The sequence below is a fragment of the Lathyrus oleraceus genome, chromosome 6, assembly GCF_024323335.1.
Source record: "Lathyrus oleraceus cultivar Zhongwan6 chromosome 6, CAAS_Psat_ZW6_1.0, whole genome shotgun sequence".
Classification (NCBI taxonomy): domain Eukaryota; kingdom Viridiplantae; phylum Streptophyta; class Magnoliopsida; order Fabales; family Fabaceae; genus Lathyrus; species Lathyrus oleraceus.
The window spans coordinates 510,379,169-510,406,238 of NC_066584.1; the positions used below are offsets into that span (position 1 = coordinate 510,379,169).

General features: G+C 34.3%; 3 protein-coding genes across 3 annotated transcripts; 2 read left to right on the top strand and 1 right to left on the bottom strand.

Moving 5' to 3' along the window:
• Positions 1–308: 308 nt before the first annotated feature.
• On the top strand, positions 309–1,890 carry LOC127098093 (F-box protein At2g39490). The gene is made up of 3 exons (XM_051036593.1): positions 309–1,179; positions 1,377–1,535; positions 1,630–1,890. Exons 1-3 carry the CDS (start codon positions 394–396, stop codon positions 1,819–1,821), a joined length of 1,137 nt encoding a protein of 378 aa, XP_050892550.1. The 5' UTR covers positions 309–393; the 3' UTR covers positions 1,822–1,890.
• Positions 1,891–10,803: 8,913 nt separating this feature from the next.
• Positions 10,804–12,250, top strand: LOC127098095 (photosynthetic NDH subunit of lumenal location 1, chloroplastic). Its single transcript, XM_051036596.1, has 6 exons — positions 10,804–11,172; positions 11,271–11,344; positions 11,422–11,544; positions 11,627–11,698; positions 11,804–11,900; positions 11,986–12,250. The coding sequence occupies exons 1-6, from the start codon at positions 10,938–10,940 to the stop codon at positions 12,087–12,089; spliced, it is 705 nt and encodes a 234-aa protein (XP_050892553.1). The 5' UTR covers positions 10,804–10,937; the 3' UTR covers positions 12,090–12,250.
• A 184-nt stretch (positions 12,251–12,434) lies between these two features.
• On the bottom strand, positions 12,435–21,514 carry LOC127098094 (ABC transporter B family member 6). Its single transcript, XM_051036595.1, has 11 exons — positions 20,787–21,514; positions 19,126–19,180; positions 18,858–19,033; positions 18,566–18,766; positions 17,505–17,764; positions 17,120–17,430; positions 16,801–17,021; positions 16,380–16,720; positions 15,312–16,099; positions 14,657–14,898; positions 12,435–14,356 (listed from the first exon to the last, which is right to left on the bottom strand). The coding sequence occupies exons 1-11, from the start codon at positions 21,150–21,152 to the stop codon at positions 13,127–13,129; spliced, it is 4,191 nt and encodes a 1,396-aa protein (XP_050892552.1). The 5' UTR covers positions 21,153–21,514; the 3' UTR covers positions 12,435–13,126.
• Positions 21,515–27,070: the final 5,556 nt, after the last annotated feature.

A 27,070-nucleotide genomic window follows, 5' to 3' on the forward strand; every position in this document is an offset into this window, starting at 1 on the left:
TTCAGGATTTTTTAATTAATAATTATTTACTTGTGAAACACTTTTCCTTTATATGTAGGGATTAGCATATGACAGGTATATACTGCACTTGATAGGTTTATCCCAAATATTGTATTATAAATTACTTAACTCTAGGTTAATATTAAGAGTTCTTGGCCGGTTGAAACGTCTGCTTTCTTGACGAGTTTTCCAAAGAATTTTCCATTTTTTTATCTGGTAGAATTTTTCATTTGTTAATATTGAATAATTTTGTTTATTTTAAGAATACTATATGAAATACGTGTATAAAATGATATCCATTACACAAAGTACACAAACATCAATTTTGAATCTTCATTGTTTTTCTTTCTTAATAATATCATCATCCAATTCTGATACATTAATCAAGGTTCCATGAAAGAAAGTGTAGAAGATGTTTTTACCAATTTGCCAGATGAAATTCTTGGCTGCATAGTCTCTTTTCTGCCAAATCAATATTCACTCCAAACCACTCTCATATCTACTAGGTGGAGAAACTTATGGAACCAAATTCTCGTTAAACATGGAACTATACAAAATATCCCAAGTGTTGTTGCTCAATTTCTAACCAATTTTGACGAGTTTGATCCATTAAAGCAACCGCGCAAGCTTCAATTTCACTTTGGTGATGACAATACACTCTTTGCAGCTATTGCAACTAATAGTAAGCTTCTTCTTGATTTCCCTTTTCGGAACAAAAAACTTGAAAAAGAATATCAACTAGAGTTCAAGATCGATAAACTTGCTCCTTCTTCAACTTTCTTAGTCAAAAGTCTCACTTTGAAATCAATAAGCTATTTGACAAGTGAAGTAGCTTCTTCCATTGTTTCAAATTTGGTGCATCTTGAGAGCTTGATGATCACTGATTGTTGTGGATTGCAATCTTTGTTCATTGAATCTGAAACAAAGCTTCATAAGTTAACTATCTTAGATTGCTTGCAGTTGAAGTCTCTTCATCTTAGAACTTCTAAACTTAAATCATTTCGATACCGCGGACCTCTTCCTCGGATTTGGCCAGAATCTCATTTCAACTTAAGTCATGCCAGCCTTGATTTCAGACAAGGCCTAAGCTGCAGTGACATAAAGGCTCAAGAATTTGATGAAACACTATTAACTATAAAGAATTCTGAAGTTCTTACTTTATGTCAATGGGCTTTTGAGGTATGTTCCCTATAACTTTTCATCTTATAGTATTCTTGGTTTGATACATATATGTTCCTAGTAGTATACATAGAAAAGACATATTGAAGTAGTGTGTCTGAACATTCAGACACGACACTGACATTGACACGTGTGTTTATATTTGTTAATATAATAGTCATATTTTTTTCTAAAACTCCAAATGGGTTTTCTTGCAGGTACTAATATGGCCATCAATTTCTCCTTTAAATGGAAGTTTTATATTTTATAAATTAAAAGAGCTATGGTGGATAGAAAACCATGAAAATAAAAACAGCATCAATGCGTTAGTTTCCTTCTTGAAATTATGCCCTTCTTTGGAGAAACTTTTTGTAATGGTAGGATTCATATACTTGATAATATTTGATGGTCTTGTTTTGCTATAATATTATTTGAAATTTTTTGACATTTTTATCGCATGACTGGATGCAGATTGATTCAAAAAGCTATTCAGCTCCAAGGTCCAATTCAGGCTTAACACAAGCGATTAAATATATAGAATTGGAGCAACTAAAATTGATACAGTTTATGGAATTCACAAATCCAATGGATGAATTTTCTATGGTAAGAAAAATAATTCTGCCTCCAAAAATAGAAACAGCAGATGGGAGCTGTTTGATGTAATGTTTTTGGACTGATTCTTTAAAGAATGAATGATATAAAGAAGTGATTTTGACGTATTCAAAGGGAAAAGCATAGTGTTAAAAAATATGTGTTAAATTTGAAGGATTCTTAAACATCTTGCACCTCCAAATTCTATCATAATAAAAGTTGAAGAAATAAGACTAAATCTACTTTTAAAGGCCTAAATCTACCTTCAAAGTGAGATCTTTAAAATATATATTTTTTTAAATTAAATTTTATAATTATCAAGAGTTGAATCCAACACCAAGAAAAATGAAGTTAATTTGTCAAACCATTGTCTTGCTTTAAGCCATATAAGGACTTTGTGAGCCTACACATTTGATCTAGTTTGGGAGGAGTGACTCCTTGAGAAAGCTTCATTGATGAGCTCTCTATACACAAAGGAAAGTTTTGTTCACATATATTTGATGAGCATGTCATCCTTTGATTGAAGTCAAATTAAATCTTTTTATGGTTCCATCTACATGCCTTTTAATTTTGAAAATCAACATGCAACCTAAACATACAGATAATAAAATATCAGATTTAAAAGTAGAGACAAAAAAATTAATCCTATCATAACCATGTATATTATTTGATCGATTATTGTGTTGCTTTCATCTTTTTATAGATGGCGGGTATGGTGTATTGGAGTTGTTGTTGAACGTTTTAAATTGTGCTTTGCAATAGGAGTATGAATTGGTAAACAAAAACAAGAAAAGTGAGTAAAATTATTGTACCCACATGGATTGTAGTAATTTTAACAAGACTAAGAATCATACTTGAATTTATAAAATTTAAATGACATGATATAAATGGAGTGTAAGTATGGGATATTGGATTTTTTTGTGATCAATGGTAAAAGTGCATAAAAATAGGGGATTTCTTAATGTATCCTATATGTTTTTTAGAAACCACGTGAGAATACTAAAATGCCCCTTAGTTTTTAATAATGTATTTTTGAATGCATCCAATACACACTCAGCGTAGGTCATTCTAAGTGACGTCCTATAAGATTTTTTTTTTATTCCGAAGATGCATTTCTGGAATTTTTCCGTAGATGCATTTCCATAAGATATAAACAACAGTAGCAGAATCAAATACCAAAAACATGTATTTTCCAAAATAAAATTAACATTCATAAAATAAAATAAGCATTACATAGATGATTTCAACATAAAATGCAACATTACACTTCAATATCAATATTCAGATGAATGCTTCAACATCTTCACAATATCTTTAACCGATCTTGAAATCATCGCTTCCAACTCGAGCGGAAATTTTGTTTCAAAACGGAAATATGTATTCCACATAGCCCTTATATCTGCATCTGTCTTGAGCTCAAAGTTATTGAACTCAATTTTCCATCTGTTGTCAATCGACAGTGAACGGTGCTCTAACTTCACAATTCTTCGATTGTCTCCGTATGGTAGAAGACGATGGATTTTGTATTTAATATCTGGAAGAGATGTGTACTCGTTGAGCTTAAACTTTTGTCAGGGTGTCACGCTGGAGAAGGAGACATTTGTGACATATCGGTTGATGTTTATTTGTGACATTTGAGACATTTTCAGTTTGTATGAAATAAGAAACAAGGGCATCTTTATTTTTAGAAGCTGTAGAAAATTATGGACCATTCAAAACCTGGCATGTTGATTCTGGAGATATATCTTCGGATACGCACCATATTATCTTGTTCTAGAGATGCATCTCTGGAACCTCTCTTAATCGGGTTTGAAAACAAAACCTTTTTTTTTACAAATGAGCAAATATTGTTATGGGAAAGATAAAAAAATGTATTAAGACACAATATGACAAATTGAATAAATTACTCTTCATTAATATTGAGACACAATTACATACACTTATTTGTCTAACTAAACACAAAATTAAAAAGAATTGAGACATTTGTCTCTAGCTAAATATATGGATGGTACCCCTTTTGACTTTTGTGCATTTGATTCTCTTTCAATATTTCTCAATTTTTGGAACTCTTGCATCCTTTCCATAAAACGGTCTAGCCAATTCTCGGCTTTTGTTGTTGAATGAGTCGTCCACTCCAGTGATGTAAGTAACACAGAGCATCCCAGTTTCAAATAAACTTGAACAAAATATCGTGATTTTGAAAGTCATCAAATACACACAATACGATCGTTTGGATTTTGAGGTGGGGTGGTACGCAATGGGAAAAAGGTTTCTAAAAACTGTATCGTGCAAGATCAACACACACCATATCATACGCACATGCTATGAGCTAACTCATTTTAGGGAAGCGCATCTATTTTGCCTCTTGTGTCGATCCACTAAGGCAATGAACAAGATACTCATAAACTTCATTGAAGTGTTCTTTCTTTCTGTACAGTCGTGTGTATGATTCTTTATGAGTCATCAACTCTTGGATAAGTTGATGTTGGACAACAGTATGATTATCTTCCCCTTTCCCGAGTAAAGTCGAAATAGTTCGATAACTACAATTATTGTCCCCGTTAACATTGAAGATCCATTCGATGTATTTGTGCATAAAAACAGATATTTTATCGATGAATGGAATCTTTGGTGGAGGCGGCGTAGGAGGTGGTTTGCTAATGCGAGCTCCTTTAGAAACACTTTGTAGAGATTTTGGAGTTGGTGAGTCTGAAAAAACTTTGTCAACATGTTCAAAATACGAAAGAGACCGTACCATTGAATTGTCACTTGGTGTAGGCCTGAGCTTCTTTGTACACCTTTTGTTTTTACCGGTTGAGAGGGTGGTTTTAAGTCGGTGGTTTCCGGATAAGCAACTTTCCTCAATTCTTCTTTGATGCGGAGTTTCATGTTGTCATCAGCTTTCAAAAATCTCTCTTTTATCACTTTCCATTCGGTCAAAATAGAGATATTCGATTTACCATCTTTCATCTCACCATCATCATCAAACCTAAGCCTCTTCCAATAAGTGCAAACCTTATCCAATCTTATTGAGCTACCAAATTTCACCTCTTTTGCAATAACACAAGCACATGGAAGATCATATGTTTTCACAATTGTGCATCAATATTTTGCACTATCGGAGCCTACATTATCAGCTCGTTTAGCCTCGTGAAAAATATAATTCAAACCCACTTGAGATATTTTACCGACCAACTGAGAATAAAGATTGTTGTCTTTAAATCTGTATTCCAAAACTGTGATGCTCCGACCAAATGATGTTTGTATCTCATTATGCTGGTTTTGAACCATTTGGTTCACGGATTCTCAATCTCTACATAAATCACCCTTACTATTTCCCAACCAATTCTTAAATGTAGCATGGGAAAACTCAACTCGGTTAGTTGTTGGATTTCCAAGGTGTCTAACCTGAAGGTCCATGCACATATAATTTTCGCCTTCACCTGGTCAAGAATTGTGCTTTCAACATATTTCAACAAATTAGGATATTTTTCACACACTTTCCTGAAATGGATAACGGTATCGGTATAAAATTCTTTTGTGGAAGAATTTACTATACGATTCCATGCATCCATTATTTTTTACACAACCATACCCGCCATCAGCATTTTTCCATCTTCATACTCTATATGTTTCATCAACCGCGAGTTTAACACAACTTCTCACATTCTTTGTTATATGATACCTACAAAGTAATGCATAAGAAGTAGGAAATACTTTTTCAACCGAATTCATCAAGGAGGTGTCGCGGTCGATAATTATGACTTTAGGTATCTCAACTTAGTTCTTCAACATTTCCTAACACACCTATAAGGCCCAAGTAACATATTATCCTTTCACACTCTCTAGAAATGCAATTCCGATAGAATATGTCTTCTCAGTTGAGGTAACACCAACCATCTCCAACAATGTAAGTCTATACTTGTTGGTCTAGTACGTTGAATCAAGTATGAGCACTGTAGGAAACGTGTTGAACAAATTATGGAATCATGATGAGTCCAAAATATATCTCTAATAGTAACTTCATCCTCGTACATTCGGTACCTAGACACGTAACTGTTATCATCCAACAATTTCAAGGGTTGTTACATTTCAGTTCTATCCCCCCTAAGTGCATTGCTAGTTTAGCACCAAATATTATACACATGCTTGATATTTGTTATATTTTCAGGTCTTTTCCGTTTCAATGTTGCAAGTATATTTTTCAATTGAACCATATTCAATGTCATGTCAACAACGCATTCCTTCTCTTCCGGCATGACACGATATTCAAAGAGAATCTTGAATGGAGCAGAGAGCTCAAAAGCTTGAGAGGACGAAGACAACGTTTTTCCAGAAAATGAACAAAAAGGAAGTAGGAAAGATAGTCTGACGCGGTATATGAACAAAAGCGTCCGGAGATGCATCTCTGATCACCCACTAACTTTTGAATAAATTGTGTTTACGGGGATGCTTCTTCGAATGCACTTTTTACGTATATGGAGTTGCATCCCCAAATTAATTTTTGGCACAATGAGGTTGCCTCTTCAATTTGGTCTGAGAAATGACTAAAATAGGTGTGTCCTGAGATGCATCTCCAAACTCTATGAACATTCTGAACTTTGCATGGTGGTGTGGGAGCACCCATAAGGGTGGAAAGAGCTTTTCCCCAAATTTATTGCACATTATTTACAATTGAACTTTAGAGGACATTTCTTTGCAATATTGACCCAATGGAAGAAAGAAAAACTCAAGCCTCAACACTAAGTTGAACTAGACCCAGTTACTCTAAACTATATAAAACATAATGAATAAGGTAATTTCTTATCCCACCTTATGAGATGGAAAAACACCATATAGAAAACTCAAAATTCCCCTCAGGTTCTGGAGATGCATCTCCAGATGCACCCTTGCACAATCTTATGACGCATCAAATGAGTGTCATCCCAAAGTAAAACAAAATTTATTTTGAAGATGCATCTCCGGGTATTTTCAACAAATATAATGTTATTTGAGAAGCCCGGTGGATATTTCGGAGATGCGTCTTCGGATGTTTGGGGCGGGATTTGAAATATTGGTCATCTTTGTATGTCAGGTATTTACGGAGATACATCTCCAGAATAAGGAAACATGATTTTTGATAAAAACAGTCACCTGCATGAACAGACCCATACTTCTTTCACTCCAAACCCTTTCCAAAAACCCTTCCATTCTCAATCAACATGTTCACTCAAAATCTTCTTTCTTGTGTTTCATCACGTCAAAAGGAGCAAAAGAAGATGGAATTTCAGGTAAAGATCATTCATTTAAAATCTTATTTATCACATTAAGTTTGTTTTTAGTCTGAAAAAAACATACTTTGAATCCGGAGATGTATTTCCGAAGTTTGTATGAACTCCCTCAGAGATGCATCTCTATAGCCCGTATGTTCTCATTTTTTTCCAACTTTGTTTACAGATTTAACAGTTTTTGAGTTTTTTACTGTAACTATTTTCATTAGATATGGTGCACCCCAATATTTTTCCCAAACATGTTTGTCTCCGGATGCCAAAGGTATTATTGTGAAGGAGGTAGATTTTAGAAACCAATTTAAAAATGAGCAAGAGTTTGAATTTCGTGATCACATGTTTCAATGGATTCGTACGGAAGCCTCCGAACTGAAATTTAATGTGGTAATTAGAAGGTTCGATAATTGTTCAGATAGAAGAGGTGCATTTGTGACAATGATATGCGAAAGAAGTGTGAAATATATACCTCATCTCCGGAATTTTAAACGAGGTGACACTCGTTCAAGAAAATGTTAGTGTCCCTTTAAGTTGTGTGGTTATATGTTGGCAAATAAGAAATAGAGATTTAATGTCATATGTGGTTTACATAACCATTACTTGTGTGAAAAGTTAGTTGGTCATCCAATTGCGCGTCGCGTCATGCCAGAAGAGAAGGAATGTGTTCCAGATATGACATTGAATTTGGTTCAACCTAAAAACATACTTGCAACTTTGAAACCTAAAAGACCCAAAAATATCTCAAATATCAAGCAAGTGTACAATATTAGATACCAATATAACAAGGCGCTAATGGGGGATAGAAGTGAAATGCAAAACTATTAAAACTTTTAGATGATAACAATCATGTTTCAAGGTACCGAACGTGCAAGGATGGAGAAACCGTTAGAGATATATTTTGGACTCATCCTCATTCAATCAAGTTGTTTAACATGTTTCCTACTGTTCTCATCATTGATTCAACATATAAGATCAATAAGTACATACTTCCACTATTGAAGATGGTTGGTGATACTTATACTGAGAAGACATGTTTTATCGGGTTTGCATTTATAGAGAGCGGAAAAAAGAGAATGTTACTTGAGCTTTAGAGGTGTGTCGGGCAATGTTGAAGGACCAAGAAGAGATGCCGAAATTAATTGTTACCGACCATGATACTGCTTGACGAATTCAGTTGTAAAGGTATTTCCTATTTCTTATGTATTACTTTGTAGGTGTCACATAACAAAGAATGTGAGAAGTCAAGTTAAACCCGCGGTAGGAGCGAAACAGATAAAGGCCGAAGATGGAAAAATGGTTAAGGCGGGTGTGATAATGGAAAAAATAATGGATGGATGTAATGTTATAGTAAATTCTTCTACTAAAGAGGTATTTGTCGATTTCATTATAAATTTCATGAAGGTGTGCAAGAAATATCCAATTTTGTTGAAATATATTGAAGCATAATTTTGGACCAGATGAAGGAGAAAATTGTTTGTGCATGGACCGATTAGGTTAGACACCTTGAGAATACAACAACAAATCGAGTTAAGTGTGCTCATGCTACATTGAAGAATTGGTTGGAATATAGTAAGGGCGGTTTGTGTAGAGATTGGGACTCCGTGAACCATATGATTTAGAACCAGCATAATGAGATACAAACACCATTTGACTGGAGCATCACAGTTTTGTAACACAAATTTAAAGACAACAATTTTTATTCTCAGTTGGTCGACAACATATCTCGAGCAGGTTTAAATTATATTTTTCACGAAGCAAAACGAGTTGATAAGTAGGCTTCGATAGCGCAAAATGAGGTTGCAGAATTGTGAAAACTTATGGTTTCCCAAGTGCTTGTCTTATAACAAAGAAAGTGAAACTTGGTAGCCCGTTAAGAATGGATGAAGTTTGCAGTCACTGGAAAAGGCTTGGGTTTGATGATGATGGTGTTATGAAAGACGGTAAATTGAATATCTTTATCTTGACCGAATGGGAAGTGATACAAGAGAGATTTTTGAAAGTCTATGATGATATGAAACTCCACATCAAAGAACAATTAAGGAAGATTTTTTATCCTAAAACCACTGACTTGAAACCACCCTCTCAACTAGTAAAAATAAAAGGTGTTTCGAAGAAGGTCAAGCCTACACCGAGTGACAATTCAAAGGTGCGGTCTCCTTCGTATTTTGAACATGTTGACAAAGTTTTTCCTGACTCAGCAACTCCAAAATCTCAACAAAAAAATATTTTTAAAGGAACTCGCGTTAGCAAACCACCTCCTTCATCGCCTCCACTAAAAATTACATGATTGGCGAGATGTCGATTTTCGAGTTGTTTCGACTTTACTTGGTAAAGGAGAAGATTATCACACACTTATCCGGCATCAACTTATCCATGAGTTGAGGATCCATAAAGAATCATACACACGACTTTACGGAAAGAAATAAAATTTTGATACAATTTATGATTCTCTTGTTCCTTGCATTAGTGGACCGGCACCGGAGAAAAAATGGATGTGTTTCCCTGAAATGGGACATTTCATAACAAGTGTGTATGATAGAGTGTGTATTGATCTTACAAGATACGATTTTTCGGAAACTTTTTTCCCACTATACACCGCCCCACCTCAAAATCCAAATGATTGTATTATGCGTATTTGACGGCTTTCAAAATCACGACTCTTTATTCATTGGAGTGGACAACTCATTCGACAATAAATATCGAGACTTGATCAGACCGATTTGTGGAAAGGATGCAAGAGTTCGCCAAATTGAGCAACATTGGAAGATAATCAAATGCACAAAAGTCAAATGGGGTATCACGCATACTTATTTATAGATTTAGCTGGCGATAAATTTTTCAATTTGTTTTAGTTTTTCGTCATCAATTAATTGTGTATTAATTTTATTGAAGTGTAATATATACATTTCAAATATTTTAATATATTTGATGTTTGTCAAAAATAATTGTTCATTTGCCAAACAAAACACCCAGGTTCTGTTTTTTGTCTGCATCATGAGAGGTTTCAGAGATGTATCTCCGGAATAAGAGAATAGGGTGGTACTGGAAATGCATCTCTGAAACCTTCACTGATACAAGATAAAAAATTTGAGGTCCATATTTTTCTACAACTAATATAAATATAGGCTCTTGTATGATGTCTCATACAAACAGAAAATATCGCAAATGTTGCCCGTGAACATCACCCGGTATGTCGCAAATGTCACATTTTTCCAGCGCGACACTCGACGAGAACTTAAGATCAATGAGTACACCTCTTTTACAGATCTACAATACGAAGTGCAGAATCTCCTCCCTTACAGAAATAATCAAAAAAATTGTGAAACTCGAGTATCGTTTACCATCAATTAACAATGAAGGCAAGATTAAGTTCAACAACTATGAGCTCAAGACGAATGCAGATGTAAAGGCTATGTGAAATACATTTTTCCGTTTTGAAACAAAAGTTCTGATCGAAGTGGAAGTGAGGATTTCAAGATTGATCAATCAAAAATATTGTGAAGATGTTAAATCGTCCATCTAGATGTTGAAATGTAATGTTTGATTTTATGTTAACATCACATATGTAATGTTGATTTTATGTGATGAAAATATTTTTGATTTTCTGCTTTTGTTTATAATTCAGTATGCTACAAAGAAGTGTCTCTCTAACCTGTCCGGAGATGCATCTCCAAAATCTGTGAGCATTTTAGTTTTTTCACGTGATCTTCTATAATACATAGAGAGCATTAAAAAATCCCCATAAATATATGATATTATCCCATCCAATGTCAAATAACATAATAAAATAAGAAGGAAAAGAAAACATGTTTCATTGTCACGTGGCCACAAACTTCTAACCATATCACATGGTCTGAATTCTACTTACTATCCATCCAATATTTCATTCCATCTCAAAACTGAACCTCTAAAGCACTCTTCACTATGGTACTTTCTTCCTGCTCTTTAACATGGACTTCACCTTCCTTATCCCATAAGCTAAACTTGCCACACCCAAATCGTTTGCTTCGGAATTCCGCAACTTCATCTTTTAACAATGTCTGTTGTTCAATGGAATCAACATCAAGTTCAGAAAGTAAGAGCCTGAGAAGACCTCTACTGTTGGGTATAGGAGCATTAGCAGCAAATTTGCAGCCAACAAAATTACTCTTTGCTGATGGTATTTAATTTATTCTCACATCTTTGTTCATATATGTAATACTTAGAAGAGTCACAATCTTCTGAAATTTTGAAATTCAACTAGTCTTGTTTTTGTAGAAATACCGGACAGATATAGAGCTTTTGTCGACCCTATAGACGGATATTCTTACATTTATCCCTCGGATTGGAAAGTAAGAAGCATACTAATCCCAAAAAACATCATAATTTTCTACAAGTTTGTCTTGTCTGAGTGATCTTTTCTTTCTAGGAATTTGACTTCAGGGCTCATGATTCTGCATTCAAAGACAGATATCTACAGTTACAAAATGTAAGGGTGAGATTTATACCAACTGAGAAGAAAGATATCAGAGATTTGGGTCCAATGGAAGAGGTGATTATGATGTTGATTCTGTCCTTGTGTAATGGAGTTTAGCTTATAGTTATACTTGATAACCATTTTGTATCTTATGTAGGTTGCAACTTTTTTAGTAAAACATAGATATTCTGCACCAAACCAAATACCAACAATATATGACATGCAGGAGGTTTCTTCTTATTTCATTTCTTCTCGATTTTGTTTTTTTAACGAACGAATTTCTTAGATGGCCGATGCAGATTGACAACCATTTCTGAACTCTGTCTGACTGCAGCGGACGATAGATGGAAAACATTACTATACATTTGAATATATAATTGAATCGCGAAATTACGCTACTGCCTCCTTTACAACACTTGCAATAGGAAATGGTAAGTAATCTACCATCTCATATGTCAGTGCGACGATATTCATGTAAATGTTCTAATGCAAACTTATAACATTCACTTGATACAGGAAGGTCCTACACATTGATTGTTGGAGCCAATGAAAGGCGATGGAAAAAAGTACGAAATCAGCTTAAAGTGGTAGCAGACTCCTTTAGGCTCATAGACATTTGATATGTTACAGAACCATGCAAGACATGTGCCAAGTTAGCTACATGTCAAGATTGAAGTATATGTAAATTTTTGCAAGTGAATGATATCATCTGTCATACAAATACAAAATTTCTTCTAGTTGATAATACATTGCATATGTATATGATAAACTTTATCAATCACTGAGAATTGCAGAAGAATGTCATCAAACTCATGAGCCATACACTCACCAAAGAAACTTTAATATCTGATAACAAAATAGATGTCAAGGTGAAACAGGTCATTATCGCTTTGTATAGCATTTCCTATTAGGATAATAATGCAGTGACTCTCTTACTTACTTTCGTATATTAATAAAAAAAGACAAGTTGAAAACAAAATTGAAATTTAAAAAAACAATATAAGTGTTTGTTTACGGCAAAATACACGTGGAAATTTGCATCCATTACAAAAGAAGCTGATCTCCACCAACAACAACAACAAAAAAACTTGCGACTCTTGTAACTTCAGCTTTGGATGGAATGCCTATAAACTAAAGCTAATTATGTACAGAGGTTACAACTCTTTAACTGTATTTTCAACAATTTTCACAAATACAAAAAAAAAAAAATACATTAATGAATAGGTTCATGATTTCATTATCCACACTTGAGACTTTGAGTGAAAAGGGAATCCAGTAAAAGTCACAACAGTAGAACTTGTATCGGTACCGTCTTCGTGTCATTGGACAATAAATCAATAATATAGCATGGGGACCATGGTGTTAGTCTAAAGTCTAAACTGCTTGTCTCCAAAAGAATTCAGCATCCACAACCCAAATCCTCAAACCAATCACTAAATCTACACTGTTCCTGCTACAGTATCCTCTTTCTATGCCTATCAATGTGAAGTGCTAGCCCAAGCTTCATCATTCCCATTCTTGCCATACACGAAACTCCACCGGACATTTAAATTTTTCAGCAAGTGCAGCAATCATCAGTGATTCAACTCAAGCAGGGCATGCAACAATTCTCATGAACCAATAGTAGTTGCAATTACTCACATCATATATTCCAACTCTAAAGAAGCCGATGCTGACGCAAACCCTTACCAAAATGAGGTTGCATTAATCGGACATACAGACCATTCTTAGCCATCAATGAATCATGAGTCCCCTCTTCCACTATCCGTCCTCCATTCAGTACAACTATATTGTCCACATGCCTCATCATGGCAGCCCTGTGAGCTATTAAAATAGTGGTCTTGTTTCCCATTATTAGAGTGTCTAAAGCCTCTTGCACTACTCGGCTAGACTCTGATTCAATTGATGAGCTAGCTTCATCCAACAACAAGATAGGCGCATTTTTCAACACTACCCTAGCAATTGCAATTCTCTGTTTCTGTCCTGGAGTTAAGTCAACACCTCTCATTCCAACATGAGTGTCATAACCATGAGGTAGACTACTGATGAAATGATGAGCATTTGCTATTCTTGCGGCCTCTTTTATTTCAGCTTCACTGGCATTATGTCGGGCGTATATGATGTTTTCCCGTATGGTTGTTGAGAAGATAACTGGTTCCTGCTGTACCAAACCAAGGTGGCTCCTAAGCCATTTCAGGTTATATAATTTTAAATCCCTCCCATCCAATAAAACTTGGCCAGCAACTGGATCATAATATCTCTCCATCAAAGATATTATAGTGCTCTTTCCTGACCCTGAAACTCCCACAACAGCAATTGTTTGCCCCCCACTGACTTTGAGACTGAAATTGCTTAATACCAGTACTTCTGGCCGTGTAGGATAACAAAAATCAACATTTTTCAACTCAATGCTTCCATATACATTGGGTGGCTTCAAAGCTGAGCTTTCATCAGGGTCGATTTTAGGTACCCGGTCTATAATTTCAAACACTGAAATGAGAGATTTACGTCGCTTGAGTATGTAAGGAGCCAGTCCAAAAGGCTCCACGAGTGCAAATGTAGCAAATGAGAAAACAATGTACTCCTTGAGGGCAGTAGGTGCATCCACATAACTCTTTTTTATACATATTGCAGTGTACCAAAGTAGAAGCGCGTTACAAGCAAAAAGTAGAAACTGTGAAAAGCCAAATGCAAAACCAATAGCCAATCCATGGAGAAAGCTCTGCTTAAATATTTTATTTAACTGCAGCCTGTAGAGCTCCATTACCTTATTACCAGCACAAAATGCAACAACAGTGTAAATATTTCTAACTGCATCTTCAAGAACCAAAGATGCTTTTCGGTGCATTTCCTGTATGCCCCTTGAAAAACCAGCAAGCCATAATTTCTGCAAGGTTCAAAGAAACTGCCTTAGATGCAAATGATAAAAGCAAATTAACAAATTCAGTACGCTGAGCTGGCATTGTTAAGTTCATACACATATTTAATAACAGGTCCAATAGTTTTTAGTAATTGAAAGTAAACAACAAACACAGATCAACATAAATTAGAATTTCCATAAATGACAATGAATTCAAAATCACTTCGCATAATTTCCACAAACTAAGCTGATATAAAAAAAGAGATAAAAGTTCCAACCAAACATTAGAGAATATTACATGGCAAAACCAAAAGAGCAGATGCATACCTGGGCAATAGCAGAAACACAGAGAATCGGAAGTGTTGCCAAAGCCACGAGAGCTATTCTCCAGTGCAGCGAAACACCAATTAGAAAAGCAACAATAACTGCGGCAATGTCCTGTATAAATATGGAAAGCCGGTTACTGAAAGCAGCTCTCACAAAAGTAGCATCATTGGCCAAACGCATGGATAAATTGTCGGCACTGTTTTCCTCTTCATCGTACCATCCAATTTCATTACGTAGCATGGCTGCCATGTTATGCAAACAGATTTAGGTAAGACTCACAAGTGCAAATTGCTCTAAAGAAGACTAACAAGTATCTTGTGCAATGCTCAGACAATTTTGCCAAATATAACAAATCAAATTAAAATATATATTAACAGTTTAACTTTACTGATAACAGTTATTATAGAATATGTTAATACTTATTTACAACGGCCCCATTACATTCAATGTTCACCTAGAAATGTTAAATCAAATAAATCAATCAAAACCATCTAAGAACCGACTTGATTTGATTCATGGAAAGTCCAACGTGTCAGAAAATGATATTGACTCATGACCTCGAGAGAAATGAGAGTGTGACTGACTTCATGAGAATCAAAATTAAAATTTAATATATATGGGTGATTACTGGATATTCTAAAAATCAAACATGCACCTGAGAACATCATTCTCCTGACTCTTTCGGTCATTTTCTCCCCCATTATACCAAAGTAGAAATGCTGTAAAAAGTTGGCAACAACTGTCACAATACCCATGCAGGCAATGATCAGGCACCACTTGTCAATCTCGCCCCGTAAGTGATGAGTTCCATCAATTCTATAGTAGGTTGTCACCACTAGGCCAATAACATAAGCAAGAAGGGGATTGAATGCGCCAAAGATTGCAGCGCCTATGCTTCCTAACACAGCATAAAGCCACTCAGCAAAACTAAGTTCTGCCAGTCTCCAAAATGAGGGTTGATGTCGATGCCGTGAATCCTTTGTTTCGTTCATTTTCACTGAAAATTCATCAGAATAACTATCTGGTCTGCTAAATGTTTGTGAATGGGAGCGTTCATTTTTAGGATCAGATGTTAAAAGAGGTGAAATAGGGGATTCAGGGTCAGAACCATTTGATGTTTGTCGATGCACTGAGTGAACATCAATCTTGGGTAACTCGGGAAGTCTCATTTCAAAGCTATCCTGCCTTTTAATTGATGGCTCTTTCTCTGTTGAATCCAGAGACTGACCATTTTCCATCATCTTCTCAGGTGGTGGGCTCTGCACATGTGGTGATTCTTGTAAGTTAAAGAAGCCATCTGGAGGCCGAAATACAGTAGAAATTCTTTGAAGAGAGGGTGACTTCATCATTCTGGGAGATGATGGTTCTTTGCAGCTATGACTCTCTGAAGAATCTTTCTCAATTTGGAAAGCTGCAGTCTTCTTGTAGTTGCGAGCAGGCATTCTGCATGACAATAAAAAAATACAAATTGATTTCCTCTATCACTTTTGAAAACTCAGATTATTAAGAACATCATAAATATTAAAATTTGTAGTTTTTTGGCATTCAGATGATCAAAAAAAAGCATAATATTATTTATTTATAATTATATTAGATCATTCTTATCGCAGATGTCACTTTCCACTATCACAATATCTGTTTTTAGAAGAGCTATTTATATTTTCCATAAACAGAAATAATAGGCAAAGCAAAGGAAGAAGCATGAATGCATGCAGTGTTAGACCTCTTTGGAAGTTTTGTGGCCTCTTCACATCGAAGAAGCTCTGCATATAAGCCACCCAGGGTCAATAATTCATCGTGAGTACCCATTTCAACAAGTTGACCTTCCTCCATAACTGCTATATAATCAGCGTTCTTTATGAGACTAAGCCTTCGAGCAATTATTATTGTTGAGCGCCCCAGCATAAGGAGATCCAGAGCCTCCTGAACAGACCTCTCAGCCTCAAAATCAAGTCCACCAGTAACCTCATCAAGCAAGAGAATGGATGGATTTAGGAGCACAGCTCTTGCAATGGAAAGCTTTATTTTCTGTTCTTCTGTCAAAGTTAAACCAGCCCTGCCAATCTGAAAGACAGAGGAAATAATTAAAAATACAAAAAAAAAAAAAACATAGGCTTCATTTGATCAGGTCAATCAAGCTTCACCTGTGTATCATAACCTTTATCTAATGAACTGATAAAAGTATGTGCGTGAGCTATTTTAGCAGCCTCTTCAATTTGATCGGCGGTGGTATCCCTCCCATATGCAATGTTGTCTCTTATACTCAAACTGAGCAAAGCAGGTTCCTGAGTGACCAGTCCTATTTGACTCCTCAACCATTCCAGTTTCAAATTCTTGATGTTTTCACCATCTAAAAGAACTTCTCCTGAAACCACAGATTGGTAAACCAATTTAAATCTGAAATGACAAAGAGAATAGTTTGAATTAGATGGCATGAATATACACTGAAGGGAAAACAAATACCTAATGTTGGATCATAGAACCGCTCCATGAGTGGAATAATACTACTTTTACCAGATCCATTTCTGCCAACAAGTGCCACAGTTTTCTTAGCAGGAACAGTGAGATAAAACCCACTTAAGATAGGGATTTCAGGGCGTGAAAGATAACTGAAGTAAACATTCCGAAACTCTATATTTCCTTGCACAGCCACAGGAGCACTTCCATCATGATCAAAAGATGAGGATGACCGGCTTATCATCTCGTATAGTCTATAGGCAGCTATTCGCCCTTGATCAAATGAGTAGAAATTTGTCGCCGCTTGATTTAATCCCCTTAATCAAGTAACAAAAATGGTAAGCAAAATATAAACAAATAATAAAATATAGAAGTTAGGAATGATGCTTACAAGCCACTTAGAATCACAGCAAACAGAGCTGTTATAATTTCCCCACCATGAGCTTTTCCATGCATAACCAAGAACCTACCAACCCAGAGTTGTAATGCACAAGAACAGATTGCAAGCCCATATGTAAATCCAAGTCCAAGCCCTTGGACAAGACTTATTAATATACCATATCTAAGAGTTGCTTGCAGTGACGTTGCATATGAATATTTAGCCAATGTTTCATTTGTAAATGCAGACAAGGTCCGGATATAGGAGACTGCCTGCGTGACAAGAAATTATTCAGTCAGAACCAAAGGTACTTGAATACTTCATCAAATAAAGAGAACTTGCCATTATTTCCACTTCACCAAAATCAAATCATCAAAGAAAAACACAGTAAAATAACCTAACAATTAAATAAATGTATTTCGTCCAACCAGAGTAAACCTCAAACCTATACAGTGTATAATAAACTAACTACGGATTCAATGAAGCATTTAGACAAATAAAACTATCAACCAAAGATATTAATAATTTTAATATGTCTTTGTGGCAACTTAATCAGAGCACTCTTTTTCAATACCCTTTTTCTTACAGCTAACTCTACACCCTCCCATTTATGCTATAAACGGCAGGAGAGAAAAGCCTCCTTCTTTCACCATAAACAAGTTATAGGTGCTTAAAAAAGGACTGCTGGGAGAACATTATTCAATCCATGATTACAAGCAGAAAATAACCAGCGGAAATCCTGGAGCATTTCATTTCACAGATCATCGTGAATTTCCATAACACGGTGAAGAAAAAAGATAAAATCTTATTCAATCAAAAACTTCTTTCAAAACTTCCCTTTAGATGCCCAGTCACAAAATATAACAACCCATAGAGCATAAATATTATTAGAAAAAACACAGAACCACATACATGATACGAAGACTTTCAAACAGATTTTAATTTTTTCTTTCAGTTCATATTAAAATCAAATCAATCAATATCCACGATTGGAATGATATATAGAATGTACGTATCAAGAATATCATTGGTTCAATGCAATAATAAATAAATAAAATCAAGCAATAAATAACCTGTTCAGCAATGCTGGCTGCTTCTGCATATGCATCTTGGATGTTCTCTGCAAGCCTGTGAAGGAATATATTTGATATTCCTCCTGCAGCAACAATAAATGGACCTGTAGCTAATGTTATCAATGCAATCTGCCAACAATTGATAAAAGCAATAACAAGACCACTGAAGAATGTAGCCATATTATGAATATAATTCCCGACCTGTATCATTAAAAGTCAAAAACATGTTGTCTGAGATGCATGTGTTGAGATATTAACCACAAATAATAAATTTGCAGAGAGTAAAACATACTTTTTCACTGAGAGCAGACTGAATGAGCAGGACATCACTCAATACTTGACTCACAATGTCTCCATTATTCCCATAAGTATCAAAGAAACTCATATCTTGGTTTAGTAATACTCTAACATATTTTGATCTGATGACTGCTGTCTGTCGTTCTCCGGTAAGAATCCAGCATGAAACCTCTATTAAACAAGATAGAAAAATCAGTACTGCAGGAAACTTAGATTCAACATCTAATAAAGAGTTAAAGACTCATTCTTCATGACTAACTTACCAATCCAACCAGCAACAAAAACACCACCAGCAATATAAACAATGGTCAAAGCAAGCTGCAAAAGAAACAACAGCAAGGGTAAGTATAAGTCAATTTTTTACATCAGTCACACAAACAATGGGTCCTACAGAATAATCTTTTTGAATTGGATATCCTACAGAATATATTAAACCTGTAGTTGTAATGTTGTCCGGTTTGAGTACTAAATTAACCAGTTAAACCATGAACCAGGTTTTAAAACATAACCGTGGCCCGTTGTAGGTCAAAATGTGTTAAATAATGTCGCTATTTTCCTCCAACATAATTGTTGTCTGTGCAGTTGCAGACAACAGCTGAGTTCTATCTATTTCTAAAATGTTGAGTACTAAAATATTGAGTACTAGGGTAATAAGATTAAGGCTTACTAGTGATACGAGAATGATTGTAATACCCTGATTGATTCAATGGTCCGTGTTTGATCACATCCATTGAGAAAAGCATCAAAAAAATATATGCTTGAAGATAAGGTTTGTTGCAATCGAATATTAGGGTTTACTAGAGATACGATAGTGATTGTAATATTTCAAGGTTATATTTGGTCATAAACTCATAATTATGGATTTCTCTTTCCAAGTCCAAGGTCTATTTTGGTCATTTTTGTATACGGTATAGGAAATGATTGTTATTACGAAATGTTGAATCACGGTGGGCAGCCAACAAATATGATTGGATCATTTCAATTTTACCCCTCTCTGATTTCCACCAAAAATAGGAAATAACTATATGATGCTCTTTTATTAATTCCCATACACACGTCAACCATTCGTGAAGTTTGCGATAAAAATGCTTCGTAATATATAGCACTCCTCTTACAGTACTAGGTTGACTTAATGCTTGGGTTGTTATTTAGCTAGTATAGAAACTTAATTTGATATATTTCCCAATATTGGGGCTTACTAGTACTACAATAATGATTGTAATACTCTGATTGATCTGACGGTCCTTGAGTGATCACATTCATTGCTCAAACATACAATCATCTAGTGAGAGAGGCTAGAGAAACACTAAACCTCAATCGCTCCAGGTAACACTAAACCTAACTGTTTCCAATGCTAATAACCTGCCATAAGCTACGGTACGAGAGAGGCTAGAGAAAAGGCGAGCTCGTGAGATGACACGTAAGAGCTGCACAACTCATGCCGGACCAATAAAGGCCTAGCTCCGGCACCAATCTCATCAGTCATCATCGGGCGGACAAACCAAGTTTTAATCACCCACCCAGAAAAGCCAGGTATGATAAAAGGGGCAAATTCTGGTATAAATGGGGCTTCATCCCATGCATTCACACTCTCAACCCTAACCCCTGATTCTCCATTTTCTTAACACTTAACTAACGCTAGAAGAACAACAAAACAATTTCCAGTATCACAATCCAATTAGTGAAGGAACAAAAGTGTTGATGACTAAATCAATAATCTAAGTATATTTATTACATATTGTATAGTCAAGCTAGTTTTCATGAAAAAACAACAGTTCAATTACATCAAGCTACACAGCAATGCAACCAAGGTCATAAAGCTACATAACTAATAGAACAGTTAGATGAGTTTTGTTTGGCAAACTAATTAAAACCTAGAAAGAAAAAGCTAAGCATATAGTTAGAAAATGAAACGAAACCTAACCTCCTTGAACCTATGAAACTGATCCTCCTGCTGAGGAACCTGAATAACTTTAGCAAAGTAATGCAAGTAAACAACAAGCGCAGTGCCGTGAGCCGCCGCGGCGATGGAGCCAACCACCATGAGAAACCAGTCGAACTTATCAGCACAAGCAAAGAGGCCAGAGAAAGGAACGGCAGCAGGCGGAGGCTCAATATCCTCCATTTCTTCCATCTCCTCCTCGGCCTCCATTTGCTGCGACGCGGAGGTCTCTCCTCCGATGTCCATATACGGAGACGGCGACTCCGGCGGCTCAGAAACCTCAGACACCGGCGTTAAAGGTTGCACATGAGGTGGAGACCACCCGAAAAGCCCCCTCGATACCATCATCTCCGATCCTAGTCAGCAGCGAAATCGCAAAAGCTTTCTCAACTGAATCAGATCCCGCCGGCAACTACTTCATCTCTTCGTAAAACGACATCGTAACAAACGCCACCGCAGTGGTTGCGTTGTAAAGGTGGCGGCGCGTGGGTTGACTCAGTCAACCAAACCCTTTCTTCTTCGATTCTTTAACAAATAATTTATCTCTCTTTTTTTTCTCCAATTCTAAGGAAGAAAATAGAAAATTGAAAATTGAAAATTGGAAATTTTCTGTTAGGAAGGAAATAATTAGAAAGTGTGAGCGAGCGTGTGCTGTGAAACTATGATAGAAAACACAGCACAGTGGAGCTGGAAAATGGAGGAAGGGTGTTTTTGTAAATTTCGATTCAATGATATAATGCTATATTTGTAAAAGCGTGAACAGCTGGAAGATGTTTGACGAAATTACGTTTAGGTCCTTTTGAGAGTCGTTGGAGTGACACGTGCGTAATTTACGCTGTTTAAAATAGTTAAATAACTAATTAACTAACATTATTCATTTATTGTCGAAATGAAATGATTAAAAAATGGCGACTTGATTGTTTTTTGTTGTTTGGAATTAGGAGACGCTTTTTTGTCGTGCCAGTTCATTTCATCTGTTCACTTTCGCTTTTTTCCTTATGTAACGCTGGTTTTATTTAAATTTTAGTCTCTCTTTTTTTTTTGGAATATATTAAAAAAAATTATCATAAATCCTCTTTAATTCCGAAAATATTAATTTGTGTGTATTAAATATATATACATATATATATATATATATAAGAGTGGAAATTAACTTAATTTATTTTAAATTATAGTCTTTAAATTGAATCTAATTTAATGATTGATTAGTATTTTTACTTAATTAATTATTAAATTAGATTTAATTCAAAAAATTTGATTTAAAATAATCTAAAAATATTTATTCTTAAAGTAAATTGATCTTTTATATATATATATATATATATATATATATATATATATATATATATATATATATATATAATCAATATAAAAAATTATTATTTTAGAAATTATTAACTTGTTTTTTTATTAATTTAAAAATTTTATTCGTAAATCATAATTCAATCCAGAAATAATAATGATATTGTTAAATTTGATGGCATCGTTTGCATTCGAATCTAAAATTATTTGTATGTGTCTAAAAATTCTATCTTAATCGATAAAATATCGATATTTTAAAGTTTGACACTAATTACCAATATTATGATTCAAAGTGTACTTTTTTTTTTTACAGTTGTATGTATGAGTTTTTAATGATTATTAACACTTCATTTACATAAAAAAAAAATTAGTCAAATGAGTGGGCATTGTCATTTTCTCTACTCTTTAAAAAACTAAGTTTTTTAAATATAAAATTTTTTAGTTTTATAATATTTTGGTTAAATTATAGTTTTGATCCCCCTATTTTGGTTAACTCACGAAATCAATCATACTTGACATAAGAAAAGTTAATTATTCATTACATTTTCGACAACGTTTTTTTCAATCATCTTCTTTAATCGATTTTTTCATATTTTTTCTCTCCTAGCTTGTTTGTTTGACGATTTTTTCCTCAGGAAATGCTCTTTATATTCTCTCGCTCAAAAAATATGTCATGTATAAAAAAATGTTACATCAACATTTTTGAAATAAAAAATAGATATGAGGAATCAAAATTATTTAAAAAATAAATAGGGGAAGTATATTCGTAAATTTAACCTAATATTTAATAGTATTTATTTTTAAAATACATGTTATATCAAATTCCTACATCTTATTCAAATACTTTTGATATTTGTGATGTGTATGTTTAATATTATCTAAGATAATGGAAAAAATCAAATATTAAATTTGAACCTATCTTTAAGTTAGAATTCACACATTATGTTTGATAAGTTGTAAAAATCAAATATTTGTGTCGTATCAAACTCCTAAAAACCACATTCAATATTAATAAGAGTATTATGGATGTGTTAGTAATAAATAAGTTTTTCGATAATATTTTTTAGTTTTTCTAAGATATATTCACAAAATTCATATATAGTATAAAATTAAATTACTCCATATTCTGTATTTCATTAAACTCTATTAATATTTCTTTTTAAGTTGTACTCTTTAGAAAAGCTACTTTTTTTTTAATACTCTTTGTATATCTCAAAGGATAAAGGAGAATATTAATATTAACACCATATACATTAAAATCACTAATCAGTTAATTTTCTTAATTACTTTTACTTAACTCTTTTTGTAACTAATATATTCACAAAGAATGAATGCCTTTTTGAGTCTATGATTAAATTAATTATATTGATTTATTATTATTCTCTTTTTGATGGATCAGGAGAAGTATTTATATTTGGTCAAACACTCATCTAAATATCAAAGCCTCATTTAAATAAGTGAGAGATACAATATATTCATCTAAAACCTTAAGGTGATAGATGTATGGATCATCTCACTTATAAAGTGTTCAACTTCCATTTTCTAAACAATATGGGACTTAGAACTAACATTTGTTTTTCAACACAATCCTCAACTTTGAGTCCATCCACTATGCTCCGCTTCAAGCAAAAGCTCTTTTATTCACATGTCTGTACCGCCATTGAGAGACATTTTTATCTCGTCATGGGCACTTCAACGGAACAAGTTATCTGACCAACATGTCAGGAAGACTTTTGACACAATGAGTTAGTCCCTTACTCGAATCGGACTATGATACCACTGATTGGTCATCGTGATAGGGAAGCAACCATTCACATTGGGTCATCTCACTTATAAAGTGTTCAACTTCTATTTTCTAAACAATGTGAGTCTTAAAACTCACACTTGTTTCTCAACACAACTCACATTTGTTTCTCAATAATCTTCTTCTTAACTTTGAGTACATCCATTATGTTTTGCTTCAAGCGGAAGCTCTTTTACTCACATGTTTGTACCGTCGTTGAGAGACATTTTTATTTCGTCATGGACACTTCAACGGAACACGTTATTTGACCACCATGTCAGAAAGATTTTCGACACAAGGAGTTTTTTTTTAATCTGACTCTAATACCACTGATTGATCATCATGATGGGGAAGCAAGCATTCACATTGGATCAAACACTTATCTAAAGATCTAAGATTCACCCAAACAAGTGAGATAGACACCACATATTCATCCAAAACCTTAAAGTGATAGGTGTGTGGATCTTCTCACTTATAAAATGTTCAACCTCCACTTTTCTAAACAATGTAAAATTTAAAACTCACACTTATTTATCAACACAACCAGTGGCGGAACTGAGGGGGACGTGGGAAGGCCACGGCCACCCCTCAACTTTTTATTTATTTTTAATTCATATATATTAAATTACTAAAACATCCTTATTTTAAATTAAAATTAATTTTTATTTTTTCTTTTTCATTCAAAGTTAGGTTAAAACACAGATAAGGTAAAAAGCTCCTACCTTTCCTTTCTTTCTCGTATGGGTTTGCTACCGGCACCGGAATCGGAACAAATTAAAGTGATCGGTATCTAACAGGTAAAAAACTTTATTCATTCTTCTTTTATAAAAAGTAACAAATTAAAGTGATTGCTTGATTTGTGTTTTTGAGATTTTTAGGGTTCTTCTTTCTTGATGTGTTAAAATAATCTATATGAGGTTTATTAAGCCAATTCATAACACTGTAATTTACAAATATAGTTATACACTGTAATAAGGTTTATTTAATCATTGTTGCTGCTAATTTCTAATAGTGAAGTTACCAGTATTTGAAAACGGATTAAAGTTGATTAATTAAGTTTATTAATTTTTTTCTCTTTTAATTTTTATGTTCTCTAAATTGATTTTTGGATCTGATATGATATTATAGGAAGAGTAAAGATGAATAATAGGAAAATTGATTCTTTTTTCAAAAGGAAAGCATGTGAAATTGAAAGAGAAGAGAGAGATGAAGAAATTATAATTCCGACATCCGAATTTGAAACAGTTCTTGAGAATCCAACAATTGAAGAGCATCATGGTTTTGAAAATTCTTTGGAACGCGATCCTGAAAAGCGTCCTCCGATTTGGCAATATCCACCAAATCAAGTGGATGCAATACGAAGAGCTTATCTAAAATGGGGTCCATATCAAATTCATTTAGAAAACTATCATTTGTCCAGTAACGAGGATCATCCGAGAAGGTTTCAACATACTTGGTTTAGCATATTTCCATCATGGTTAGAATATTCACCATCTGAAGATGCCGCATATTGCTTACCATATTACCTTTTTAGCAAAAAACTAAGTGGACGTCCCGGATCACTTATCTTTATTTCTATGGGTTTTAGAAATTGGAAGAAAGTTAGGAATGGAAAACATTGTTCCTTTCTTAAACACATAGGGAAGGATCCTTGCTCACCACACAACAATGCAATGAAAGCTTGTCAAGACTTGTTGAATTAAGATGGTCATATTAGAAATGTTATTCAAGTGCAAAGTTTAAGTCAAAGAATGAATCATCGGTTACGACTCAAGACTTCAATTGACATTGTTCGTTAGTTAACACTACAAGCTTGTACTTTTAGGGGTCACGACGAAAGTAGCAAATCAAGAAATCAAGGTAACTTTCTTGAGTTATTGAAACTTTTAGCATCCTACAATGATGAAGTTGCAAAAGTTGTGTTGGAAAATGCTCCACAAAATTGCAAGTATACTTCACATCAAATTCAAAAAGAGCTCTTGCAAATTCTTTCCAGTAGGGTGAAAAAGAGTATTCGTGAGGAAATTGGTGATTCCAAATTTTGTATCGTTGTTGATGAAGCTCGTGATGAGTCAAAAAAAGAACAAATGGCTCTTGTATTAAGATTTGTTGATAAAGTTGGTTTAATACAAGAGAGTTTTTTGATGTGGCACATGTTAAAGACACCACATCTTTAACTCTTAAGGAAGCAATATGTGATATACGTTCTCGACATAACCTTGATGTTTCTAACATTTGTGGCCAAGGGTATGATTGTGCTAGCAATATGAGAGGAGAATGGAATGGTTTACAAGCCCTCTTTATGAAGGATTGTCCTTATGCATACTATGTTCATTGTTTTGCTCATCGATTGCAACTTGCATTAGTTACATCATCAAGAGAAGTCAAACCTGTTCATAAATTTTTTGAGAAGCTGATTTTTGTTGTGAATGTTGTTTGTTCTTCTACAAAGCGTCATGATGAATTACAAGCTGCCCAATTAGAAGAAATTGCTTATTTGTTAGAGATTTATGAGATTGTAACTGGTAAAGGTGCAAATCAGGTTGGTACATTGAAACGAGCTTGAGATACTCGTTGGGGATCACATTACGATTCAATTTCTAGCTTGATAAACATGTATAAAGCAACTTGTTTAGTTTTAAAAAAAAATTGCAAAAGATAGAGGGAGTTATGCTACACGTGGGGATGCAGATAGTTGTTACAATTACTTAAAGGCATTTGATTTTATATTTATTTTGCACTTGATGAAAGAAATCATGGGAATAACAGATATGCTTTGTCAAGCCTTACAAAAAAAAATTAAGATGTAGTTAATGCTATGAACTTGGTTCGTTCAACAAAATATCTTATTCAAGGTTTGAGAGAAAATGGTTGGGATATATTGTTTACTAAAGTGGTATCTTTTTGTGAAAAGCATGGTATTGAGATTCCTGATCTTAATGATGTTCATTCAACAACAAGATTTGGACGCTCCTGTCTTGAAGAGAATCAAGTCACAATTCAACATTACTTTAAAGTTGAAATCTTTTTCACTACCATTGACAAACAGTTACAAGAGTTGAATAGCAGATTCAGTGAGCAGGCAATGAATTTGTTAACTCTTTCTTGTTCTTTATCTCCTAAGGATGGATATAAAGCTTTTAGCATTGATACTATTTATTCTTTAGTTGAAAAATATTAT